The following is a 24,108-nucleotide window of genomic DNA, read 5'->3' on the forward strand; positions in this document are numbered from 1 at the left end:
TCCGCCAGTAGGCGGCAGGCGTCACGCCCCTCCCCCTGGGTGACATTGGTATGGCTCTGCTGGCGGCGCTGCGCTCCAATGCGCCTGGGATTCATTACAACAGCAGGGGGAAGAGCGGCCAGACGGCTGCATCCGCTGCCACGTACTGTGCAGAGCTGGTCAGGTACAATGGAGGGGAGTGTGTGCGCGGAGGCGGTCAGGTAGAGCAGAGGGGAGTGTGTGCGGAGCCTGTCAGGTAGAGCAGAGGGGAGTGTGCGCGGAGCCGGTCAGGTAGAGCAGAGGGGAGTGTGCGCGGAGCCGGTCAGGTAGAGCAGAGGGGAGTGTGCGCGGAGCCGGTCAGGTAGAGCAGAGGGGAGTGTGCGCGGAGCCGGTCAGGTAGAGCAGAGGGGAGTGTGCGCGGAGCCGGTCAGGTAGAGCAGAGGGGAGTGTGCGCGGAGCCGGTCAGGTAGAGCAGAGGGGAGTGTGCGCGGAGCCGGTCAGGTAGAGCAGAGGGGAGTGTGCGCGGAGCCGGTCAGGTAGAGCAGAGGGGAGTGTGCGCGGAGCCGGTCAGGTCCAGCAGAGGGGAGTGTGCGCGGAGCCGGTCAGGTCCAGCAGAGGGGAGTGTGCGCGGAGCCGGTCAGGTCCAGCAGAGGGGAGGGTGCGCGGAGCCGGTCAGGTCCAGCAGAGGGGAGGGTGCGCGGAGCCGGTCAGGTCCAGCAGAGGGGAGGGTGCGCGGAGCCGGTCAGGTCCAGCAGAGGGGAGGGTGCGCGGAGCCGGTCAGGTCCAGCAGAGGGGAGGGTGCGCGGAGCCGGTCAGGTCCAGCAGAGGGGAGGGTGCGCGGAGCCGGTCAGGTCCAGCAGAGGGGAGGGTGCGCGGAGCCCGTCAGGTAGAGCAGAGGGGAGCGTGCGCGGAGGGGGCGTTCGCAGTTTCTACTGGGGCCACTGTGGGGGGATCGCAGTTTCTACTGGGGCCACTGTGGGGGCGATTCGCAGTTTCTACTGGGGCCGCTGGGGGGGGGGGTTCGCAGTTTCTACTAGGGCCGCTGTGGGGGGGCATCGCAGTTTCTACTGGGGCCACTGTGGGGGGGCATCGCAGTTTCTACTGGGGCCACTGTGGGGGGGCATCGCAGTTTCTACTGGGGCCGCTGTGGGGGGGCATCGCAGTTTCTACTGGGGCCGCTGTGGGGGGGCATCGCAGTTTCTACTGGGGCCGCTGTGGGGGGCATCGCAGTTTCTACTGGGGCCACTGTGGGGGGCATCGCAGTTTCTACTGGGGCTACTGTGGGAGTGTAAGGAGAATTTATGTGTTTATCAAGGAGAAGATGATCCCAGATCTTGTTTAGACGTCTGGACGCAGGGGAAATACAAATCACACCAGCCTGTGCGGTATCAGATGATTTCTGATTTATTTGAAGGTGTATATGGTTTATATACCATAAATGACATCACAGCAAAAGTACATACCTCCAAGACTAATAAGAATACATGATAGGCTGAAACTAAAATGATTAACATAAGTTACACCTTCTAAGGCGTTACTATAACATACAATGAAACCCTTATGAATTCAGTGAAAAGGAATGCAAGGTGGGGGTGGGGGGGGTCTGGGAGACTCTTATCTTCTGTCTGTCTACCCCATACTGGTATAGAAAAAGTTTCGTTTAACCCCTTCACTACGTATACCAGCATCATGCTATATCTTTCTAGTCTACAATCTAATAGAAAAACAAACTGATACATTGATCTACGATTTTAGTGGGGGACGCAATTGCTACTGGGGCCACTGTGGGGGATGGCATCCAATATCCGCACCAATGATACTCCAGTGCTCCAGCTAGGAAAAAAACACACGTCTGTTTTGAAACGGCCCTGTCCGGAGGTAAAATCATACGTCGTGATAAGCCCCGCCCCCTGACATGTTGGCACTTTGTGATAAATAAGTGGGTTTTGGGTTGCAGTTTGGCACTCTGTCGCTAAAAGGTTCGCCATCACTGGGTTAGGCATTTGAAATCCAACTGCCTGATCCTTAAAGTGGCCCTCCAGTTCTGTAGAAGGCAAGATGGCTGCACTGCTTCCCTGACTACCTGATGCACACTGTACACATCTGGATCGGGAGGCCCGCAGTGGATTCTGGCTGTGAGCCCAGCCGGTGACCCTACGTACGGCACTAACGTCTATTGCGCATTGTTTGAGCGGGCTCCTGTACACATTATGGTCCGCGTTTGCAAAGTCGCTGCATGTCCTATTTGTGTGCGCGCTCACATGAGAATAGGATGTGTGGTGTCCCGCACACGGATAAAGAATCTTGGGCACAATTCTCATCGCCCGTGTAAATGGGTACGTTCACACGGCGGAATCTACTGCGGAACTTTACACCACTAAAGCTGCTGTAACAACTTACGACGATCGTACTGCGGATCTGCACGCAGCTTCCCCCCCGTCATTGAGCGGGATCCGTGTCTGGACTATTTTATTTTTTAGATTTAATATTTTTTATTTGTATTTTTATCACTTTTCTTATTTAACAAAACATAAATAAAAAACAAAAAGCGTTAAAACCCAACCCCCCCCCCCTCCCCCACCTCGAGTGCAACTAGATTAGTTGACATCTGCATGGATCTGCCTGAGGAGTAATCTGTTAATTCTTAACGGTCAACTGTTTACGTTTTGGGGAAATCTGGGTGACTATCTCCATTTATGGGGTCAGTAGCGTATCGTCGTCTAGAGCTCAAATGCACCGATGATGATGGGCGCAACCTAATGATATTATGTGATTGCCCGAAGATGCGCTGCCGTGGACGTGGCTGGCGCTAAGGAACCGGATACCCACTGGTCGGATTGATTAATTGAGTCCTGTAATTTGGTTATTTGCTGGATTATCAGGCTCTCCAAAGCATCCGGTGGCGGACGGGTCTTACTGTAGATACTGTATATAATAGGTGGGTTCTGTTGCTGGGATAGCGATAATAGATTGCGAGCTTTGGGGAGAAGGACCGATTATCGTGGTTACATTCCATGCTGCTGTATAAATCATAAAATTACGAAATCGGTAAGAATTCTTTCTTTTATTTATTTTTTCTTAACAGGAAACGAGATTATGAAGGATTTCTCTGTACGCTGCTGCTGCCTCCTGAATCCCGGAATTCAGTCTTAGCACTACGAGCCTTCAATGTAGAACTATCACAGGTATTCTAGTCTTTTGTGCTTATCTCTGTGTTGTGGCACTTGCTCAGGAAGCCAACCCTAACCGGGCGATATTAGACTTCTGAACACTAGTGCTGAAGTACACTTCTGGTAGTATATAGTGGTAGGCTAGCTGCACACATGCAGTAGACTCTCCTCTCTTTAGTACGCTCTCAGAAGTAACAGCAGTACTGAGCAGTGTAGATGTGATTACAGTAACTGTGACACAGGGAACACTTAAACTACATTAAACTGATGACAAGTCCCCTTTAACTCTTAAAAGGAATCTGTCCCTATCATTTTGCAGTCCTCGCTGAGCACACCAGAGGGTAGTGTATGTAACACTGATTACAGTGATATGTCTGCTGTGTGAATACTATTGATGACTATCCTGCTTCCACTCCGACCCCTGTGTATTTGAGTGCTGTCAGCGGGCGCCCAATCAGCTTATTGATCGGTGTCCCAAGCGACAGACCCCAGCCAATCAGGAGGCTGGAATCGGCACATGTGACGGGGGCGGAGCTACGCGATAACGCGTACAAGGGAGCGGAGCCAGAATGCCGCTCGTGCCGGGCCGAAGAGATGGGAGAAGACCCTTCCGCGCAAGCGCGTCTAATCAGGAGATTAGACGCTGAAATTAGTCGGCACCATGGAGACGGGGACGCCAGCGCAGGGAAGGTAAGTGAATAACTTCTGTATGGCTCATATTTAATGCACGATGTATATTACAAAGTGCATTAATATGGCCATACAGAAGTGCTTAACCCCACTTGCTTTCACGAGACAACCCCTTTAAGGTGCGACCTGAGCAATGTGCTAGTACGAAAACATATTAGCTCAATTTACCTGTTTATTGATGGTGCCATTAAAATAGATGCATTTCTAGGCGAAGATACCCTTTTCCTCCGTAAATGCTGGGGACACACCTCAGAGGTAGTAGGGGCTTTATGGATGTATGTCAAACATTGCAGAGAAGAGGATATGTGTGTCCGCAGCAATTAGTGAGGAAGAGGTGTCTTTGCCTTGAAACATGTCTAATTTGCTCTGTTGATTGATCTATCTCATATCTGTCTATTAACAGAGTTGAGCTAGTATTTTCGCTTACTTGCATGTTCTTCAGGTCGCGCATTACTCCCAGTATTTTCCACTGGTAATGGTGATTTGGTACTACAGGCACAGCTCCCATTGAATTCATGACTGCAGTAGCAAACAAAGCTGCTACAACTTGGACAGCGCTATCTGCTTCCAGTATGTACTGGTAGCGGGCCCTGAGATCATCTGATCGGCAAGGATCCCAAGCAGCAGATGCCCCACGACTGGTAAGTAACCTTGTCATCTCCTATAAGGCAAGAACGGTTTTACTGCCCAGCTACTACTGCCCAGCTCTGTATCTCACACGTTTAAGCTATGCTCTTAACCGTATGGCTGCTTCATTTCCTCCTACCCAAACAGCAGGCTGCATATCTTACTGCTGGATTCTTTATAACATTACAATAGAACATACTCTAGCAGTATCCTGAGTGTCAGGACTTGAGTCAGGAACCTCCTGCACTCCAAGCAGTAGCCCTTCTTATTGAGCTCTCCAGGCATTTAGACAAATCCCTCTGCATATTTTGACCTTGTTTTGCAGATCCTACTATCCAGCCCTTGTTCTAGCTCCGCCTGTTCCTGATTAGGACTTCCTATAAAAGCCTGGGCCTGAAACTCCTGCATTGCGTGATTATTGTGCTCTTTGCCTTGATCAAGCGTCACCTCCTAAACCTGCTCCTCTCCTGCAAATGTGACTACCTGATAACTACTCCTGGCTTCCATCTATCTACGCTTCCTGCCTCATCCATTTATACTGCAAACGTGACTACCCGGTAACGACTCCTGGCTTCCATCTGACTATGCTTCCTGCCTCATCCATTGGTACTGCAAACGTGACTACCTAGTGACTACTCCTGGTTTCCATCTGACTACGCTTCCTGCCTCATCCATTGGTACTGTAAACATGACTACCTGTTGACGAGCTCCAGCTGTCTTCTGACTACACTTCGGTCCCGCACGACCACTACACTCGCGGCTCCTATCCAGCGCCAGTATGACATTCCATTGAGCCTCGTTCTTCTCCGAGGGGACTATTATGTTTCGATGTAGATCCTGGTCATTCCCTTCTATCCTGGAATGGATCCCACAAGAATCCTGCCTTCAGATCATCATCTAAGTTTTTGGCACCCCTCTGTCCTCCAAACACCAGACCTACTTAGTTTATTCTCTGCTCCACACCACTCGAAGCAGACTGCGCCAGTTGCTTACCTAGTGAACCTGGCACACAACCACAAAAATACCTTGCTGTTGCCATATCGGTGGCATTCAGCATACAGTGACAAACTTAGTTCCAAGTTACATCTCTCCTGACCTTCTACACCTAAGGGCAGGTATTCGGAGGGCCAGCGACAATCGTCGAGAACAGAGCAGTCCGGAGCATGGATCCTGCTATTCTGGAGAAGGTCAAGATGGAATCTTTTTCACCCCTGGTTCACCCGTGATCGTAGTTTCCAGTCGCAAACCGGAGAACACGCAGAACTTTCCTCTTCTGCCTTTCTCATTTTCTCTGTAACCCCTTGCAGACCGAATCTGTCTCTTCCTCCAGCATCTACACAAATTGGTTGTCCTTGGCAAGCATGTCTCTGACTGTACCTATCACCGGGTAGTCTGTCTATATCGGTTTTCAGCCGGGCGTACCTATTAAAGGACAAGGGTAGCACCCTCCATCATTGATACGACCCTACTAAATTTGCAAGGGCTTTCTTGACAATCAGCAACTTCTTCTGCCTTCCTAGTGATCGTAACGCTTCCCAGCCTTCATTATCTCTATGTCCTACTGAAAGCATTACTTGACAGCCCCCGGGGGACCAGCCCACTGGCAACAGGCTGACCATACCACATTTTTCTTTGTCCCATCCCTTGGGTATTGCTTTTGAATACCCCAAGGTCTTCTGTGTCCCCCAATGACACGGATGAGAAAACAGACTTTTTTTCACTTACCGTACTTGTATCGTTCATTGGGGGACACAACACCCACCCAGTTGTTTATTCTTTTCTACATCTGGTGATGTTTTCTCAAAAAAGGTTTCCTCAAGCTGGCCTGGCTCTTACCGAGAACTATTGTGTTCTGGTTATGGTCGGTATTATTTTACTTTGTTTAATGTCTTCTCTCCTATTGCTTATGTACAATCTTATTTATGGTTCAAAATGTTTTTATTCAATTTTCATCTTTAACAGAAATAAAGCATGTGTCATCAGGGCCAATAGCTCTGGCCGTATTGCAGCATCAAACAATCTTATATTATTAACAATAAACCGTTATTAACTACCTTCCGTCTGGTTCTTGGTTGCAATCAGGAACAATATACCTTAAAGTATTCTATGAACCATTTAGTATTATCAACTTAATGTAATAGGTGGTACAATTATCAGATATTGCTCTAGTAGAGTCTAGAGTGGGGTAAAGAGTGAGAGAGAAATAAAATTAGAAGAGTAGTGTAAGACGGGTAGATGGGGTTGGAGGGTGGGGGGATCTGACCTGACAATCCTTTCCCTTCAAATCTGTTTTTTTTTTTTTTTTTTGTGCCTCTAGTCGTCCTGGAGTGGCTGGGTCCTGGGGACAGGAATTGATCCGTTCGTAACCCAATTGGAGATCTCCACCACCTCACGCTGTGAGGTCCAAGTGCTCCAGATCATTAAGTGTTTGAGGCGCATTTCGTCTCTGGCGCACAATTCCTCCATGTATCCAATCTCATCTAGTTTTTCTGTCCACATCAGCCTGGTGGGGGTCGACGGTACCTTCCGCATCAGCGGGATCACTTGTCGAGTCGCTAATATAAAGAACCTCAACAGAGATCTCTTAGCTCTCGCCAGGGATCCCTGAAACATTGACAATAGCGCCATTTCTGGCGTTAGCTGGATAGTTTTCCTGCTGACCCAGGAGTACAAGGCTCCTACTTCCTGCCAGAGGGGACCAATCATCGGGCACGACCACCAGATGTGAGTATATGTGCCTTTCTCCATGAGACATCTCCAGCAGGTATCCGAGTACTGGGGGAAAATTCTGGCCAGCCGCTCTGGTGTTTTATACCATCTCGTCAGGATCTTATAGTTCAGTTCTTGGAATTTGCTTGAGATGTTCAGTTTATGCGTTAGGATGTAGGCTTTCCTCCAATCCTCCTCGGGGGGTGAGTGACCCAGTTCCCTTGCCCACTCTCTCTCTAGGACTATCCCACACCTCCCAGTATCCGCCTCAACCATATAGCGATAGAGGTCGGTGATTTTGCTTTTTGTTTTCGGGTTGAGGACAAATTGGTTTTCAAACGCTGTGGGTGCTGATCCCAGCAGCCTAATGCCTCCCAGGGATCTAACATAGTGGCATAATTGGAGGTACTGATACCATGCTCCAGCTGGGGATCCCCGACCCTCCAAGATCTCCCCCAGGGTTTTTAGGCCCTCTCCCGTGACCATATCTTTTACCCTGGGAATGTCCCCCGGTCGGCTTTCTGTTAACATGTTAACGAGAGGTGAGCCCTTAAAGAATGTCGGGATGTTTGCGTTGCCCACTAGTGGGGTTAGTGGTCCCAGTCTCTTGATTAACTCCATTCTGGAGGCCATTCCTAACCATGTTGAGACCAGTTCCTCTGTAAATGGAGATAGTCCCAACTTCTTGTGTTTCCCGCTACCGGGGATCCAGATAAGGCCTGCTCCCCTGTATGGGACCGAGTCTTGTTCCATGGTTACCCATCGTTTCTGTGTCCCGCTATGTGTTAACTCCTGTATACGCCGGGTCAGCGTTGCTCTATAATAGAGCGAGATATTTGGTACCCCCATACCTCCTCTGTCTCTTGGCCCTGTGAGGGCCTTCCAGCTGTGCCTAGGTTTCCTGCCGCCCCAGATAAATCTCATCATCATTCTCCTAATTCTATTCATGTAGGTCCTCGGGAGACGAATGGGCACAGTCTGCAGTACATACAGAAATCTGGGAAGGACATTCATCTTTATTGAACTAATCCTGCCGAACCAAGAGAGGGGCGCAATGCGCCACCTGTCTAGGTCTTCTTCTAGTTTTGTTATTAGTGGTTGGTAATTTTTTTGAAACAGGTCTTCCATTTTGGGGGTAATGTTTATGCCCAAATATTTAATCCCTTCCTTCTTCCATCTGAATGGGAAAGATGCCCTCAGGACTGCCTCTTCGGTGTATTGGATATTGACGTTTAGGATTTCTGATTTGTTTAAGTTTACCTTAAAGTTGGACACTTTGCCAAATTTACGGAATTCTTTGAGCACGCAGAGGAGGGCCACTCTTGGGTTCGAGAGGTATAATAGTAAGTCGTCGACGTATAAGGCGACTGTTTGTTCGTTTTTTGCTACCTGCACCCCTCTGATGCTGGGATTGGCTCTGAGTGCATTCGCCAGTGTCTCCATTACCAGAATGTATAGGTAGGGAGATAAGGGACAGCCCTGTCTCGTGCCGTTTCCGATCCGCACTTGCTGTGAGAGTCTGCCGTTTACCCTTATCCTTGCTGTCGGGTTGTTGTATAGTGCTTTGATCCACCCCAGGAATCTGGGGCCAAGCACTACTTGCTTTAGGGTCATCTCCAGGAATCCCCAGTCAACCCTGTCAAACGCTTTTTCAGCGTCAATGGACAGCAAACACAATGGCGTACCAGACTCGACTGCTCTCGAGATCAGGGCTAAGGTCCTAACTGTATTATCTCCTGCTTCCCTTCCCGGCACAAAGCCCACCTGGTCACCGTGTATCAGGTTGGGTATATGTGCTTTTAATCGGCTCGCTAATAATTTAGCAAATAGTTTGGTATCTATATTGAGTAGAGAAATTGGTCTGTAACTCCCGCAACAGGACAGGTTCTTGCCTGGCTTAGGGAGGACCGTGATAGTCGCCTGTAGGGCCTGTGCCGGGAAGGGACATGATCTGGAGACTGCATTAAACGCCTCCAGCATCAAAGGGGCCAGTTTCTCCATACAAATTTTATAAAAGCGGGGTGTTAGGCCATCCGGTCCCGGACTCTTTCCGATTTTTAATGTAGTGATTGCTTCTTTTAATTCTTGGAGCGTGAAATCCTCTTCTAGGGCCCCTGCCTCCTCGCTCGTTATGCGAGTGAGGAAATTTTCAGTCACATATTCGTTTTTTTCTGTATCAAGGTTGTCCTTGGGGTCTCTTGAGTTCCCCTCTAGGTTGTAGAGTTCCTGGTAAAACGTATGGAAGCTCTCTAGGATCTCTGTGTTGTTGTGGACCATCCCCTTCCCAGGCTTGTGGACCTCGAAAACATATGTCTGTGTTTCTCTGGGGTTGAGGGCCCTTGCTAACCCCTTATCGCATTTATTCCCGAGTTCATAGTGTAGTCCCTTGAATTTGTCTCTACGGCATAGTGACGCCTGGTCTAGAATACGTAGGATTTTAATTCTAGTTGTAGATCTTTCTGCTGCCGTGCTATCTGTGGGTGCGTTTTTATTAAATGTTTCTAGGCCATTGAGCTGCGTCAATAGCTCTTCTAGTTTGGCAGTCCTCATCTTTTTTAGTCGTGCCCAGTGTGATAGAAAGATCCCTCTAAGGACACATTTTAGGGCCTCCCATTTAGTGGGTGCGGGTGTAGTGTCATTTTTATGTATTTCTATGAAGGATTCTATTGATTGCTGAATGTCCTGCAGACAAGCTCCATCCTCCATTAAATTATCATTAAGTCGCCACGTGAGATTTGCTCTTTCGGCATTTCCCCCGGTCAAGGACCCCCAGACTGGAGCATGGTCCTGATTGGGAAAGTAAACGTTAGCAAGTGTTATTATATCATTATTCACTTGGATTTTTAGAAACACATATCTCCCATTTTTATCCGTTTCTAAAGAGAGTAATCTGTGCGGAAGATTTTTATGAATTACTATGGATGTGCCGCCCCCCGCCTTTTTATCCGGCCAGGTGTGGGCTATGGTGCCAAGTGGTATAGTGGCGGTATCTACATTTAGGTATTTTGGTATCCTGAAAATGGGTCTCCTGGAAGAAAACAACCATGATCCCTTTTCAGTGGAAGTGATCCATGATCTGCCCCCTCTTGGCAGGCCCATTCAACCCTCTAGCATTAAAGGTGCAGAAAGTGATGTCAGCCATTAATCTCTACGGGAATAGGATAGGTTTTATCAGCTAATGGTTGCAGGCCAGTCGGGTCAGGGTGAGGGGAAGGGAGTAGGTTAGGCAGAGAGAGGAAAGGTGGAATTGAGAAGAGAAAGAAAGAAAAACGTTCATCAGATGGAACCTTGCGCAGTATCCAACTACTGCGTACATTTTCAGGGAGAACTGCTGGCATGCGCGCTACCAGCATTCACACTACGTGTGACTGGTCGCCCTGTGTGGGGACGTGAAGGTACCGGCCAAGACAAGTGCCGAGCCCCCACGCCTCCCCCTGGACGCGACCCTTTTGATAGTGCTACAGACCCTCATTGGGCCCTGGTCTAAAGCTCTCGAGGCACCGGTCATCATTTGCAATCTAGAAGAGAAAAACAACAATTTTAACTAAAACTCTATCATCATAAAACTTGGGATGATATTCCATATTAGAGTCTCGGATAGCGTCCGTTTCACGGTTCCCGTGGGGTGAGCCGTTCTGCTCTCCCAGAGTAGCATCTCTAGCTGGGCTCATCGCCTTCCTCCGACAGCACAGATAAATCGGCAGGGGTTGATGATCATGCAGTTTACATTACTACTTCCCGGGTGGGTCAGGTGTGTAGCTATACATATGTAACGAACATGTACGGTGGGCCATACACTGCTGCATGATGAGTGGGGGAATCCCGCAATAGAGTCAGGTGTTTCTGTCCGTCGTCTTTTGCTTCTCCCGTCTTGTTTTGGGGTGTGCACTCTGCCACTGCTCTTGTGCCGTGGGAGCCGGGACCGTGGGCCAGTCCGGCAGTGCTATCATGGGTAGTTGGATGGTACCCAGAAAGTTGGGTAGGTCTCCGATTGATCGGAACACGGCGGACTTCCCATCTTTTCTGGCTGTTAGGGAAAAAGGAAACCCCCATCTGTAAGGTATTCCTTTATCTTTCAGGGCTGTCAGTAGGGGTCTTAGGGCGCCTATCATCCGCAACATATGTCGTGCTAGGTCCTGTAGAAGGATTATGGGTCTACCATCATGCTGTAAATCCCCTCTTTCCCTGGCTTTTCGCAGGATTGCGTCTTTGTCTCTAAAGAAATGCACTCTGCAGATTACATCTCTTGGTCTTTTGGGGTCAGCATGTTTTGGCCCGAGGGCCCTGTGGATCCGATCTATTTCGATCATGTCCTCTGCTTTGTGGTTTAGTAGTTGCTGGAAAAAGGATTGCGCCCAAGAGTCCAGGTGCTGCCCCTCTATTTCCTCTTGGAGGCCCCTTATTCGCAGGTTATTACGCCGGTTTCGGTTTTCTAAGTCATCAAGATGTATAATAATACCGGCAATTTGGTCAGCTTGTGCTTGAATGGCCTGTCTGTGTGTTTCTAAAATGGCCGCCGCACCCTCCTGGACCTCCTCAACTTGTAATATTCTGCGGCCTAGGTGCTGTATATCATTATGGATATTCTCTAGGGCTTTTTTGTTAGATGTCTCTAATCTCTTAAAGAATTCATTCAGTTCATTTTTTGTTGGTATGGCCATAATGCGGCTCTTCCAAGCTTCTTCACTTATTTTTTCAGGAGAGCCATTAGATCTCATTTGTAGTGGGCTGCTTGCAGTGCTGTATGCAGGGGAGTGGTGCCATGCTGAGCTATCACCCTCATCAGCTATGGGAGACTGCCTTGTGGGTTGGGGGGAGCCATGTTTTGAGCAGGGGCTGCTCTCTGGTGTACTCACAGTTCCTCTGTTTCTGGCATCCTCCTCCTGTGATGTCTGCTCTGCAGCATTGTGGCTCTGTGGGCTTCCCCCCACACGGTGCTTGATTCTGGCCGGTCTGTCTCTGCTGTCCGTTTCTACCAGCTGCCCTCCAGTCGGCTGTAGTGGCTCTGTGCTGCTCGGCTGTTCCGGTGTCTGCAGCCTCATGGGAGCCGGCGCCATCTTGGATGCGGCGGCGGCTTCACCACCGCTGCTTAGGAATCTCTCCAGCGCGCTCCTTCTGCCTACCGGCGTGCAGGACAGGGATCGCGGCGGCTTCTTCTTGCCCATGTGGCGTCCGGGAACCGTTTTCGGCCCGCTTAATGGTGCCTCTTAAGCTGCAGGTAAGGAGAGAGACGTGGGAGCTCGCTTAAGATGCGACCTATCCCGCCATCCGCTAGCCACGCCCATACAATCTTTAGCCCAGTGACTGCTGAAAGGGTACAGCTGGTCTTTACCTAGTGGCAGGAGCTATGCGCATGGTTTTGCCATGTCCCTCAATGAACGTGATGAGAAATGGATTTAACTATAGGTAACAAAAATCCTGTTTTGTTTTTTTTGTTTGTTTTTTTCTTTGTCTTTTTTCTCTCTCTCTCAAGGTGAAAGATTCGGTGTCTCAGAAGAACCTCGGACTGATGCGGATGCAGTTCTGGAGGGAGTCTGTTGATGAGATATACAACGAGAAACCTCCACATCACCCTGTAGCACTTGAACTGTCCAAGGTATCTTCATTTCCCATTCTGGTCACAGATGGTTAGTCCCTATCCACAGGACCAGCCACTAGGACCTCCACCAATCCGGACAGCATAGCCTCGACGCATCCCAAAGTGTGGGTGGTGGTGGTGGTGGTGGTGGTGGTGGTGGTGGTGGACCTCTGCTCGATCCATGTCATTGTGGCTGGGGGAGATGGCCAAGTTCAAGTGTTCGGCTATCTCTTATGCTCCCATCGAAAATAATGGAGCGGAAGTGGGCATGAGCGTCCTCTGCTGCCCACTCTTTGTAACGTGCTGAGACTTCGTTGTTGGGATTGGTGGGGGTCTCAGTGGTCAGACCCCCACCTATCAGTAAGATATCCCACATCTTGTGTATAGGAGCTAACAGGTTGTGGTGGGGCAACCCCTTTAAGGAAGGAAAGCCATAACAGTAGTGTGAATAAAGCCATATTGTTTTCAAAATGCAATATAAAGATGTACATATAAAAAAAAAGAATATCTTGTATTCTAATTGACCAAGGTTTTATTTTATTAGGCCGTTCAGAAGCACAAACTGACAAAAAGATGGTTGACCAGAGTTATTGATGAGAGGGTGAGTCGTCTGATTCCATCTGTTCTCGATTTCCTGCACTAAACAGAGTTGTTCGCAGCATAGACTTGGATCATATCTGCATTTGAGGCTCCATTAGGAGAAACATAGTGCAGCAACTGAGACACATCATGTTTACTTACCTTCCTTCTAAATTGGAAGATGTTCAGCAGTGATATCGGCTCAAGAGTGGCAAAAACCAGCGGGACCCAGGTACTGTTTAGAAAAGTCTGTCCAGAAGTGGTCTTCAAAGAAGAATTGCGGCTAAAAAGCCAAACCCTCTACATAGAGGCCGAACTTATCAACTGTGCAGCAGGTCAAAATGTGAAATATTTGGCTGTAGCAGAAGGCAATTTTCTTGCCGAAGGGCTGGAGTGTGGTACACTAATGAGTGTCTGCAGGCAGCAGTGAAGCATGGTGGAGAGTGGTACAATAATGAGTGTCTGCAGGCAGCAGTGAAGCATGGTGGAGAGTGGTACAATAATGAGTGTCTGCAGGCAGCAGTGAAGCATGGTGGAGAGCGGTACAATAATGAGTGTCTGCAGGCAGCAGTGAAGCATGGTGGAGAGCGGTACAATAATGAGTGTCTGCAGGCAGGAGTGAAGCATGGTGGAGAGCGATACAATGAGTGTCTGCAGGCAGGAGTGAAGCATGGTGGAGAGCGATACAATAATGAGTGTCTGCAGGCAGCAGTGAAGCATGGTGGAGAGTGGTACAATAATGAGTCTGTAGGCAGCATGAAGTATGGTGGAGAGTGGGACAATGAGTGTCTGCAGGCAGCAGTGAAGTATGGTGGGGGTTCCTGGCAAGTTTGGGGCTGCAATTCAGCTGATGCAGTTGGAGATTTGGTCAGCATTAATGGTGTCCTCAATGTTGAGAAATATAGATGGATACTTATCCATCATGTAATACCAGGGAGGTATCAGGGAGGCGTCTGATTGGCTCCAAATTTATTTTGCAGCAGGACAACAACGCCAAACATCCAGACAATGTCATTAAGAACTGTCTTCAGCATTAAGAAGCACAGGGAGTCCTGGAATTGATGATCTGGCCCCCTGATTTCATCATCAGTCTGTCTGGGATTATATGAACAGACAGAAGGATTTAAGCAGGACGACAGCCACAGAAGAGCTGTGTTTAGTTCTCTAAAATGTTTGGAACAATCTCCCTGACGAGTTCCTTCAAAAACTGTGCAAGTGTACCTAGAAGAATTGATGCTGGTTTGAAGGCTAGGTCTTATTTTTGGGGAATGTCTTATACTTGCCTAGCAGGCTTAGTTCAGGTCCCTCCTGCTGCTCTGTGGAGCTCCTATGCCCTAAGCCGTGGCACTAATTGGCTAACTCAGAAATCCCGCCTCCATAACGCAATGGCCCTGATTGACTGAGCAGAGCTGGATGAACCAACCATAGCCATCACATTGGTTCATCAAGCACTGCATTGGTTGGCTGAGCAGCGCTCAAGAACCAATCATAGCCATCACTTCATAGAGGTGGGATTTATGAATCCCGTAACCAGGAAGTGATCTTTTGTGGGTGAAGGAGGACTGCAGGACATACAGCAGAGCTCCAGGCAGCTGGATGACCCGGAATGAGCCTGCTAGGTAAGTATTTTTTTTTCCTATGTAATGCAGATGGGGCTTATTTTGGGGGAAACTGGGCATATGGTGTACTGTATGGGGTGTTCCCAGCCGTGCAGAGAGTGTCATTGTCTGTTGTGCTAAAATAGGGAGCATAGCAAATGTCAACGTCACAAAATCCCAAAGTCTTTATCAGCTGCAAGCCAGAAAACTGTGTACAAAATCAAAGACTTTGGCGCACGTTGCGTTAGCACAACAATTTTCAGCTTTAGGCTGTCTTGCACTTCTTGTCTTTTATTAACGGGTGCTGAAAATAAGTTGGGTGGTGTTTAATGGGAGGAACCTCCTACAACCGAATAGATTTAGTATAATTTATGCCAGTGCGCATGGTAAGCGTAGATTTGCTTTTCTGGCGCATGGCCAGGCAAAGATGCAATAAATTTATTAGAAGGTCATCACAATCTTAAGTTTGTCACATTGTATGCCAATGCACTTTGCATTAAGACCGCGTAGGAAACCTTAGTAAATTCTCACCCATGTTCTTTATAGCTGTGTAGATTGTTAAACTGTAAAACAATGCTGCCACCTAGTGGCTGCTCTATTACATCTCATGTCCCAAAATATGCAGAGGAAATTCAGTAATCTTTTGTCATCACCTGACCACTTGCATTTATATACTCGTGCTCTTTTCATATTACGTTTTTGCCTTTGCACCCCCGTTTTTACGTTTCAGTCTTCTTTTCTGAAAACTGCATGGGGGCAGAACCCTGGATGGGAAGCATAGGCTTTAATGTGTGCGACGGAGACACTGTGGTCTCCATTTCTCTAGCTCTTTATCCGACAGCCTCTTTAGCTGGATAGCGCTGTTTGCAACACTTTTCTATCTCTGCGTCTCAGTGGTATCTAAGATGCGACTATTTTAGGGCCAAAAGCTCCTGCTCAATTTGACTAATAATGTAAGGGGCGGCTACCTGTTTGTTAATGGCCATGGAGGTGAAGGAAAGCCTGCGATCATCATCACAATGTATGCACCATTTCTTTTCTTCTTTTGATGCTAGGAGAAGAACCTGGATAGTCGGGCATATCGCAACATAAAAGAACTGGAAACCTATGCAGAAAACACCCAAAGCTCATTGCTGTACCTGACCTTGGAGACTCTTGGTAAGTCCGCAAAGTTTTTTCCAACAGATTTAACGTGTGCTAAACAGCCCCTACCTTTTTGTAGGTGTTAAAATGACACCTTTTTTGAGGATGTCTCACCTGGACAACCCCGTTTCAGAAGGGCAGCCACTTATAATCTACTGCAGGGAAAACATGGTATTACATGGAAGCAATTTAATTGGAAGGGTGACCCAAAAATCAGGGGTGGATTAAGGAAACAACGGTCCTTGGGTTGTATGAAGACTGTGGCCCCCACCAGGATAAAGTTTTAAAATGATCGAACGCATAAAATATATGGTACCAGAAGCAAGCTTACTTTTTAAATACAATGCTTAGAACTAGGTTTATTACATAGGTGCCATACCAGAACCAAGCTTGGTGCAGAGGCGCCGTGCCAGAATTGAGATTGCGTTTGCCTCGGTCAAAAAAATAATAGATCTACTGTGTTACTATAATTTCCTAATAATTACTAGTAGTAGTATACATAACACTGTTTAGCTGATACCAGCAGTGGTCAGCGGATTATAATAGCAGCGGCTCATGCGGCCTTGGGCCCCCGTGGAGCATCAGGCTCAGAATAGTCGCCCCTATTATAATCTGCCATTGAATGTCTTCCAGAGTGGGAACTACTATTTTTAGAGGTTCTCCATAGTTCTTTCCATTGCTACCTCTGACATGTCTGTTTTAGTAAATACTTGTATTTTATGTATAATAGGGATTCTGAAGCAGCTTTTCTTAGAATGCTGTATTATGCTTTTCCTCTCTCATTCCTCCTGGTAATGTATGAATAAAATGACAACTGGTTGTAACGATTTCCCTTGTGATTGGGGTAACAGCGTCAGTATAGCGGGACACTCCCTTTTGACAATTAGAAAGGTGACGCCCAGTTGTCAATTCTTATTCACACATTTCCAGCAGGAATAATGGGGAACAGCACAGAGGTCTCTGAAAAGGTGATATATGGGGAAAGCCAGTATTTACTAAAATATGACATGACAGCAGAGCTGCCTGGTCCTCTTTAAGCAGATGGCACAGGAAGGATCTACCAACGTTGTGTACGGCCCGTGGTAGCTATATGGCACATTGGGATTCATTTTAGACCTCAGAGTCCGGTAGATGATATTAGACCACCGGGTGCTTTTCTTGCTTCAATGCAAGCATAAAAACTGCCTCCTTATAGGTTCGTTTGTGCCTAGTATTGCGCAAATCCTAGTGCAGGGAATGCGTTACTGCTTGGTGGCAACTAAACATGAGCAACCTGTTTCCCCTGACCTTTTCACCATGCATTAGGGTAAATTGATTTGCTGGGTTTGCAATTTGTTTTTAGCAGGCATAAGAGAATAGTAGGCCAGTCAATTCCCCCATTTGGTTCTCTGGACTGCCAAATCGGGTTGATCGTTAGGCCGCGCCCCCGAGGAAACTAGAACTAGGAAATTGGCTATATGCTCATGTAATATAATTTTATTATACTGTATATGTGCGTGCATGAAATAATGAGCCTGTGTTATTCTTCCCTTGTGCTGCAGGCGTCCGAGATGTTCACACAGATCACGCTGCCAGCCACATAGGTAAAGCACAAGGCATCATCACCTGTCTACGGGCTGTTCCATTTCACAGCAGCAAGCGGCAGGTCTTCCTTCCTGTTGACATTTGCATTCTTGTAAGTCATTCATCAAGCTGTGTTCTCATGTCCTAATGAGGTTATCCAATTAACTCCATACACTATTACATTGGCCTAGCGAGGAGCTGATCAGCTGGGGTAAAATGTGGACAACCCCTTTAAATGAAGGTAAAATAATGACTGTGCTATACCTTACAGTACTACTAAAAATGGCTTCATTAAAATGCTGTGAGCCAAATTCCTGAAATCCGCTTTTCTTTAGGGTGCGTTCACACATCGCAGATTTGAACTGGATTTTCCGCACTAAAATCCACATCAAAATCTGCAGGACTGGTGGGGATTTTGAGGCGGATCCACAGCAGATTTCAATCCATCAGCTGACAGGGCGAAATTTGCTATGGGTCTGCACTAAAATCCACCATGTGTGAATGCATCCTCAGTCACTTTTCTGAAATCTCCATCAGGGCTGCTTCACACTGATGAGGGCGATATCGGGCCGTGATTCGCAGCCCTATATCGCCCTCGCAATCCATGTGAAACCGCTGGATGTGAGGCACTTTCATGTCAAAACAGCCTCGCATCCCCACAAGGGAATCCATTAACCCCTGCCGAAGGGGAGTACACCGCAGGGCTGAGGGGAGTTCCCTGCAGGGTTGAAGGGAGGGATCCCCTGCCACGTCTGTCACCGACCCCCATTGAAAACAATGAGTGACATCACAAAAAGAAAGAACATGCTGCAATTTTTTTTAATTATTTTTTTCCCGACGCATCACAGGAGTAAAAATATCGCAAATGAGAATGAAACCATCAAAAATCATTGTTTTCATAATCGTGCGTTTTCAAAATTTTCTTGCCAGGGTGAAGGCCCCCTTAGAGTGTCTTACTTAAAGGTGGTTGCAACATATATAGTGGCAACCGATGGTCCAGCTGACAAAAATTCAGACTGCGCTATTCTCGTCCAATTGGTGAAATGAACCTAGCCTATACAAAGGCATCAGATCTGCGACATATGGATGTCATTTTTATTCTTTTTTTCTTTTACGGACACAGTACAAACGCTCTTGTTCAAAGAAGCCCTAATAAGACCTAATTTGGTCTTGGGGTTCCTTCACATTGGCGTATTTGTGCACGTAAATGTAACGCTTGCAATATGCAGAGCACAGAACCCTTTGACTTCAATGAATTTGTTCTCCTTTTCCTTTTTTTTTTTTTTGTTTGTTTTTTTTTTTTGCGTGCAAAAAAAATAAAACCTCCTGTGTTTACCTGCGCATTTGTGCACCAAAGATCCCCAATAGAAGTCTATGGGGGTCGGGCAAATATGCATGCAACAGGATGCGCGATTCCATAGAAATAAAAGAACACATCTGAAACTCATTAGGCTAAATGGCCATTTAAACCGGGGTGTGTTCATCTGCCGCACGCAAACGAACATGTCCTGCGTGCGCAAAAAGTACAATATGTCAATACGGTCACAGCGCAAATACGTTGCCCTGTCATGGGTAAAAACATATGCGCCCTTGTGAAGGAGTCCTTAGCCTGTGAGACGTGTTTGGCGTTGGGTGTGTGTTCCACAGTCCTGAGTGGATTGACGTGTTTATTATTCTTCACTTCTCAGCACGATGCTTCACAAGAAGACTTCATCCGAGGCAGCCAGGAGAAAAACGTTAAAGATGTCATATTTGATATTGCCAGTCAGGCGCACGTACACCTGGAACATGTAAGTCATCTCATGGAAACCGCGGCTTTTACTAGCAGGAAGCTGCGCTGTTCCGTTTTGGTTTCCAGTCATTTCACGTTATTTGTAGTGTTTTTAGTAGACCGTTCCTGCCACTCCTGGAGGCACTGCCCCCCGTTACCTTAAATGTACAAGACGTTATACGCTCACATACACATGGTACAAAAGTAACCCCTGATGATACAAGGAGTTTATGAAACAACCGTGGCATGGATGAGCTACATAGTTTATCGAAGCTGTTAACCCTTTAAATGTCACTGTCATTTCAGAAACTGCAGGGCGCAGTGTGAATGTCATGGCAGCTGGGGGCCTTCTGAAAGGCCCCAGGACTGTCATGGCAGAAGGTCTATCAAGCTATACCCGTGTGGAGGCTTGCTAGACTGCCCATCAAATCACAGTATAGTGTAATGGTATTGCATTACATCATACTGTAGAAGCGATCAAAGCATCGCCAGTTGTGGTCCCCTCTGGGGACTAAAACATTAAATAAAAATAAGGTCAATAAAGTTTTACTAATGAAAGAGAAAAAAAAAAAAGGAATGAAAGGTTAAAAAAAGAAACATTTTGCCATATTTATAATAAAATAATGAATCAATAAAAAAAAATACATATCTGATATTGCTGCATCCGTAAAAGTCCGATCTATCAAAGTAACGCATTATTTACCCCGCACGATGAACATCGTCAGAAAAAAATAGAACGCCAGAAATGCTCTTGTTTTTTTTTTGGGGGGGGGGGGGGGGTTTCGCCACCCTGTCCCCAAGGAAAAAATGCAATAAAAAGCGATGAAAAAGTTGCATATATTCCAAAATGGCACCAACGGAAACTACAGGACGTGCCGCAGAAAATGAGCCTTTGCACAACTAGGTTTTCAATGGGAAACCTCGCATCGCACTCGCGTGTACATGTTTTGCCGTGCAATGTGTTTTCCAGCCTCGTTGAAGACAACGGGCGAGATGTTCTGATGGAACGCCCAAAGCTAGGACATGCCACGATTTTCTTTTTCTGCACTGCGATGCGGGGGAAAAAATTGCTCATGTATATTTTCTGATGTTGGAGGATATGTGATTATTTTATACAGTCCTAATACTTACAGGGGTTGGCTCATAATCAACACTTTAAGCTACCCACAGAATAGCTGATAAACGTATGATCGTTGGTGGGTCTGACCGCTCCTTTCAGTCTACAGGATTGATGACCGTAGTAGAGTGGTTTTCTAGGTCATCTCTTTCCATCCCATACACGGTGACTGCAATGGTGCGTAGGCGTGACCACTGCTCCGTTCGCACTGGGGTCCTTGTTCTTGTGATTGGACTTACCAGCGATCTAACATCACCTATCCTGTGAATAGGGATAAATGTTGTTTATAGGACTTCTTTTAATGCTAAATTTCTACCTGTATTAAATTTGTGACTTCATCACCGTAAGTTAATTAACCCTATGTTTACCACCTTCTTCTGTTCTTTGTCCTTCAGGCTCGATCTTTTCAGAACAAAGTTCACATAGCTGCCTTTCCTGCATTCAATGTCACAGTAAGCATTTGCATTGCTATCTTCCCTTTTACCTAACCAAGAATTAGGCCGGGCTCAAACGAACGATCTGGACCCGCATGCGGGTTCCCGCAGCAGAATCCGTCTGTGACCCCAGTCAGCGACCCCATGTAACTTCTATTTCTGTACTGTGGGTGACCACGGACGTTCACAGTCGGTCATGCGTAGTGCAGAGTTTTTTTCCTAAACGATTGCACATCCTACGCTGTCGCTAGACGAAGACGCGGGTACCCACAGCCTATCCGCAGTGGGCTGCGGTTAGGACGGCCTCCATTGACTTCAATAGAGGCCATCCGCAACAAAATGGAGCAAGCTGCAATTATTCCTCCGCTCGCAGAATACGCGATTAGTTTCCGCGAGTGGAAAGGAAAAAGCATTTTTATACATACCTTTCAGTACATGCCATTGGCTGCAGATTCCGCAATACAAAATCCGTTTGTGTGAGACCGGCCTAGATATAGCGAATTTTAGGGGTTAATGAATTCTAGCAGAGCTTGGGCCGTTTAAGGCCACTTTCAGATTAGCATCTTTTTACTCCATATTTAATCCAGATTTTGCAGATTGTAATACGAAGCTAATGTAAACCTGCGTACTTATTCACGTGCTTGTATTTTTCACTGCCGTGTTTTAAAAACCTGCAATGCGCTATTATTGTCTGTTTTCGCCTTCTTATTTGTAAGAAATAAGGAAATAAAACCAATGAATAGAAAATAAAACTAATGCCAGCAAATGCCGAACAAACTGTGATGAAATACTGCTGACATACGGTTGCATTGTCATCTGTAACATGTCAGTGATTACATGTCAGTCCGTAATATGGCCATATAACAATGCGCCCATCTGAAACTGCCATAAAGGTACGTTCACAAGTAGCGGAATTGGTACAGATTTTCCGCAGTGGAAAGGCAGCACCAAATATTGCAGCAAAAGCCACGTCAAAATTCACACCATTGCATTTTGCCTTGGAATTTGCCACATATCTGCAGCCAACTTTGCGCCTTAAATTAAAAGGGTGAATTCAAACTGCTGTGTATCCACTCTGCTGCTGCAATCAAGCAGAAGCAGGACGGGATGTCGGCTGTTGGTCACAGCTGAGAACCCAGAGGAAAAGGGAGAAGCGGTTTTTAATCCCTTCTGCCTTCTCCTTCTCAGGGTACACAGCGCTCAATGAGCACTATTTACTAAGAAGTGAAAGGGGAAGTGTTTCTTCCACTACCCAACTTGTCGATCATGTGACCACCGGGATCCCCAGGCACAGCAGAGCTGCAGGGTCCTAGCAGACCCAGATCAGCTCTGTTAGTGACTATTGTCATTACAGGGGGATGTTTTCCCTGTAACTGAGGCTCCTGTGGATGCTGCTCCAATGGATATCCCAGCTACAGTGGGAAAGTGTGTATAAAAAAAAATGTGAATGACCCCCAGAGATCTTGCATGAAGTCATGAGGGTCATAGATGGTAAAAAAAATATTTTACAGAAATAAATAAAAAAAAATTACAGAATAAAATAAATATATATACATAAAGAAGTAAATGACCCAAAGTCGATGCCGTATGCGCCCAGTAATCCAAAACCATACATAATATATATCAAAACATCCGGAACAAAATGAGGAACCCATTCTCATACTCTATTTTAAGGGCATGCCGCGATTTGTTTGCGGTGCGAGATTTCGCGCGGCCAAATCGCGGCCGTCTGCTTAGGATTGCGTTTTCTAACGCAATCCTATGACAGCTTCCATGGGCGGAAATTTCGCTGGAAATCCAGCCGCAGAATTTCCTGCCGTCTGCAGGCGGGCGAACGCGGTTGCCTTAAGTGCATTTTTAAGCCATTATTGACAAATAATTTTAGCCTTCACAGCCAGTAAATAGTTTCCCCTTATGTGTTCCAGCGGTCATGACTTTTATTTCCATCAGTGTAGCTGTAGGACACCTAGTATTTTACAGGATAAGTTTTAGTTCTTATAGGAACTAATTGCTGGTACATGTAATGTATTCATTAGCTTTTATAATAGATTTTGCTAGTTGCAATGGAAAATGCTATTTCACCATTTTTTTCCCCCCAATTTATTTTATTGGCATTTACAGTGTGATATAAATTATTATTTAACCTTATATTCTGCGGCTCATTATGATTATGACACCAAATTTTATAGAGGGTTTTAATATGTCTTGGGACTTTTTGGGAAATATAAACTTTTTTTTTTTTCTTCATAAAATACCTTGCATGGCACTACATTCCAGGACCAGAGTATTATTATTTTGCAGTCATCAGTGCGGTATTGGGTCTTTTTTGTGGGACAATTTGTACCAGTCTGAGATATAGATTTTTGTTTTAGCTTTTTTTTTTTTTTTTTTAATTCATTCCAGTTTTAGGGTAAGCAAGGTGATCAGAAAATGGCTATTTTGGACATTACATTTTAGGATGAACAAAGCTCATTCTACTTTAAATGTCTGTAACTCCGGTTCTGTAAGGGCTACCAACATGCCGAGAATCTTGGCTTCCAAATGACCCCAAAAGCATGTTGGTAGCCCTGGTATCACCGGAGAAGCAGTTGCAGAATGAGTTCTGTTCATCCTAAACTGTAACGCCCTTTTCCTGCAGAGTGAACAGAGCCCGACCCAGACTGCGGGGGGTTAATATTCTCATAAGGGATAATGCACTGTACGTTATATGTACTTTTATACTCATGAACAGAACTTGTCTCATTTTTTCAGGTTCCCTTGGACGGTTACTTAAAAAGACTGCGGAAGTCAGATTTCAATATATTCCATCCAAGCTTACAAAGGCGCGATACCTGGCTGCCATTGTCCTTATATATTCAATCCTGGAGGAAAAACTATTAAAATATATTTTTATTAAAAAGTTGTCTCCTATACCTTCTCATTCATCTACCCTAGGAATGCTCTGAGAACACATACTTACAGACAGGGTTATATATTATAGATAGAACGTAAGCTCACCATGATGGGTGAACATTAGCTCTAAAGGAGGGTATCACACAGGCATATCCCAGCAGAGAAGCCATCGCAATATCAAGAGGTGTAGAGCTGGCAGACTACAATGGGGTGGGTATGGTGATGGGATGTAACGCAGCAACCAATCTGTACCAGATT

General features: G+C 46.5%; 1 protein-coding gene across 2 annotated transcripts; it reads left to right on the forward strand.

The window, feature by feature from the left end:
• Positions 1 to 5: 5 nt before the first annotated feature.
• Positions 6 to 23,851, forward strand: NDUFAF6 (NADH:ubiquinone oxidoreductase complex assembly factor 6). Of its 2 annotated transcripts, none has more exons than XM_066578353.1 (9): positions 6 to 163; positions 3,065 to 3,164; positions 12,649 to 12,771; positions 13,298 to 13,354; positions 15,986 to 16,088; positions 17,615 to 17,748; positions 19,325 to 19,426; positions 20,920 to 20,976; positions 23,710 to 23,851. In XM_066578353.1, exons 1-9 carry the CDS (start codon positions 51 to 53, stop codon positions 23,836 to 23,838), a joined length of 918 nt encoding a protein of 305 aa, XP_066434450.1. In that variant the 5' UTR covers positions 6 to 50; the 3' UTR covers positions 23,839 to 23,851. The 2 variants fall into 2 exon arrangements, with proteins under 2 accessions (XP_066434450.1, XP_066434451.1); XM_066578354.1 differs by having other exon boundaries at positions 27 to 48.
• Positions 23,852 to 24,108: the final 257 nt, after the last annotated feature.

Source organism: Eleutherodactylus coqui, chromosome 9, assembly GCF_035609145.1.
Source record: "Eleutherodactylus coqui strain aEleCoq1 chromosome 9, aEleCoq1.hap1, whole genome shotgun sequence".
Classification (NCBI taxonomy): domain Eukaryota; kingdom Metazoa; phylum Chordata; class Amphibia; order Anura; family Eleutherodactylidae; genus Eleutherodactylus; species Eleutherodactylus coqui.

Coding starts and splice junctions, on each gene's coding strand:
- NDUFAF6 (XM_066578353.1), top strand. CDS start 51: ATGGCTCTGCTGGCGGCGCTGCGCTCCAATGCGCCTGGGATTCATTAC. Junction 164..3,064: donor TACTGTGCAGAGCTGGTCAG/GTACAATGGAGG, acceptor TTTTCTTAACAG/GAAACGAGATTATGAAGGAT. Junction 12,772..13,297: donor TAGCACTTGAACTGTCCAAG/GTATCTTCATTT, acceptor TTATTTTATTAG/GCCGTTCAGAAGCACAAACT.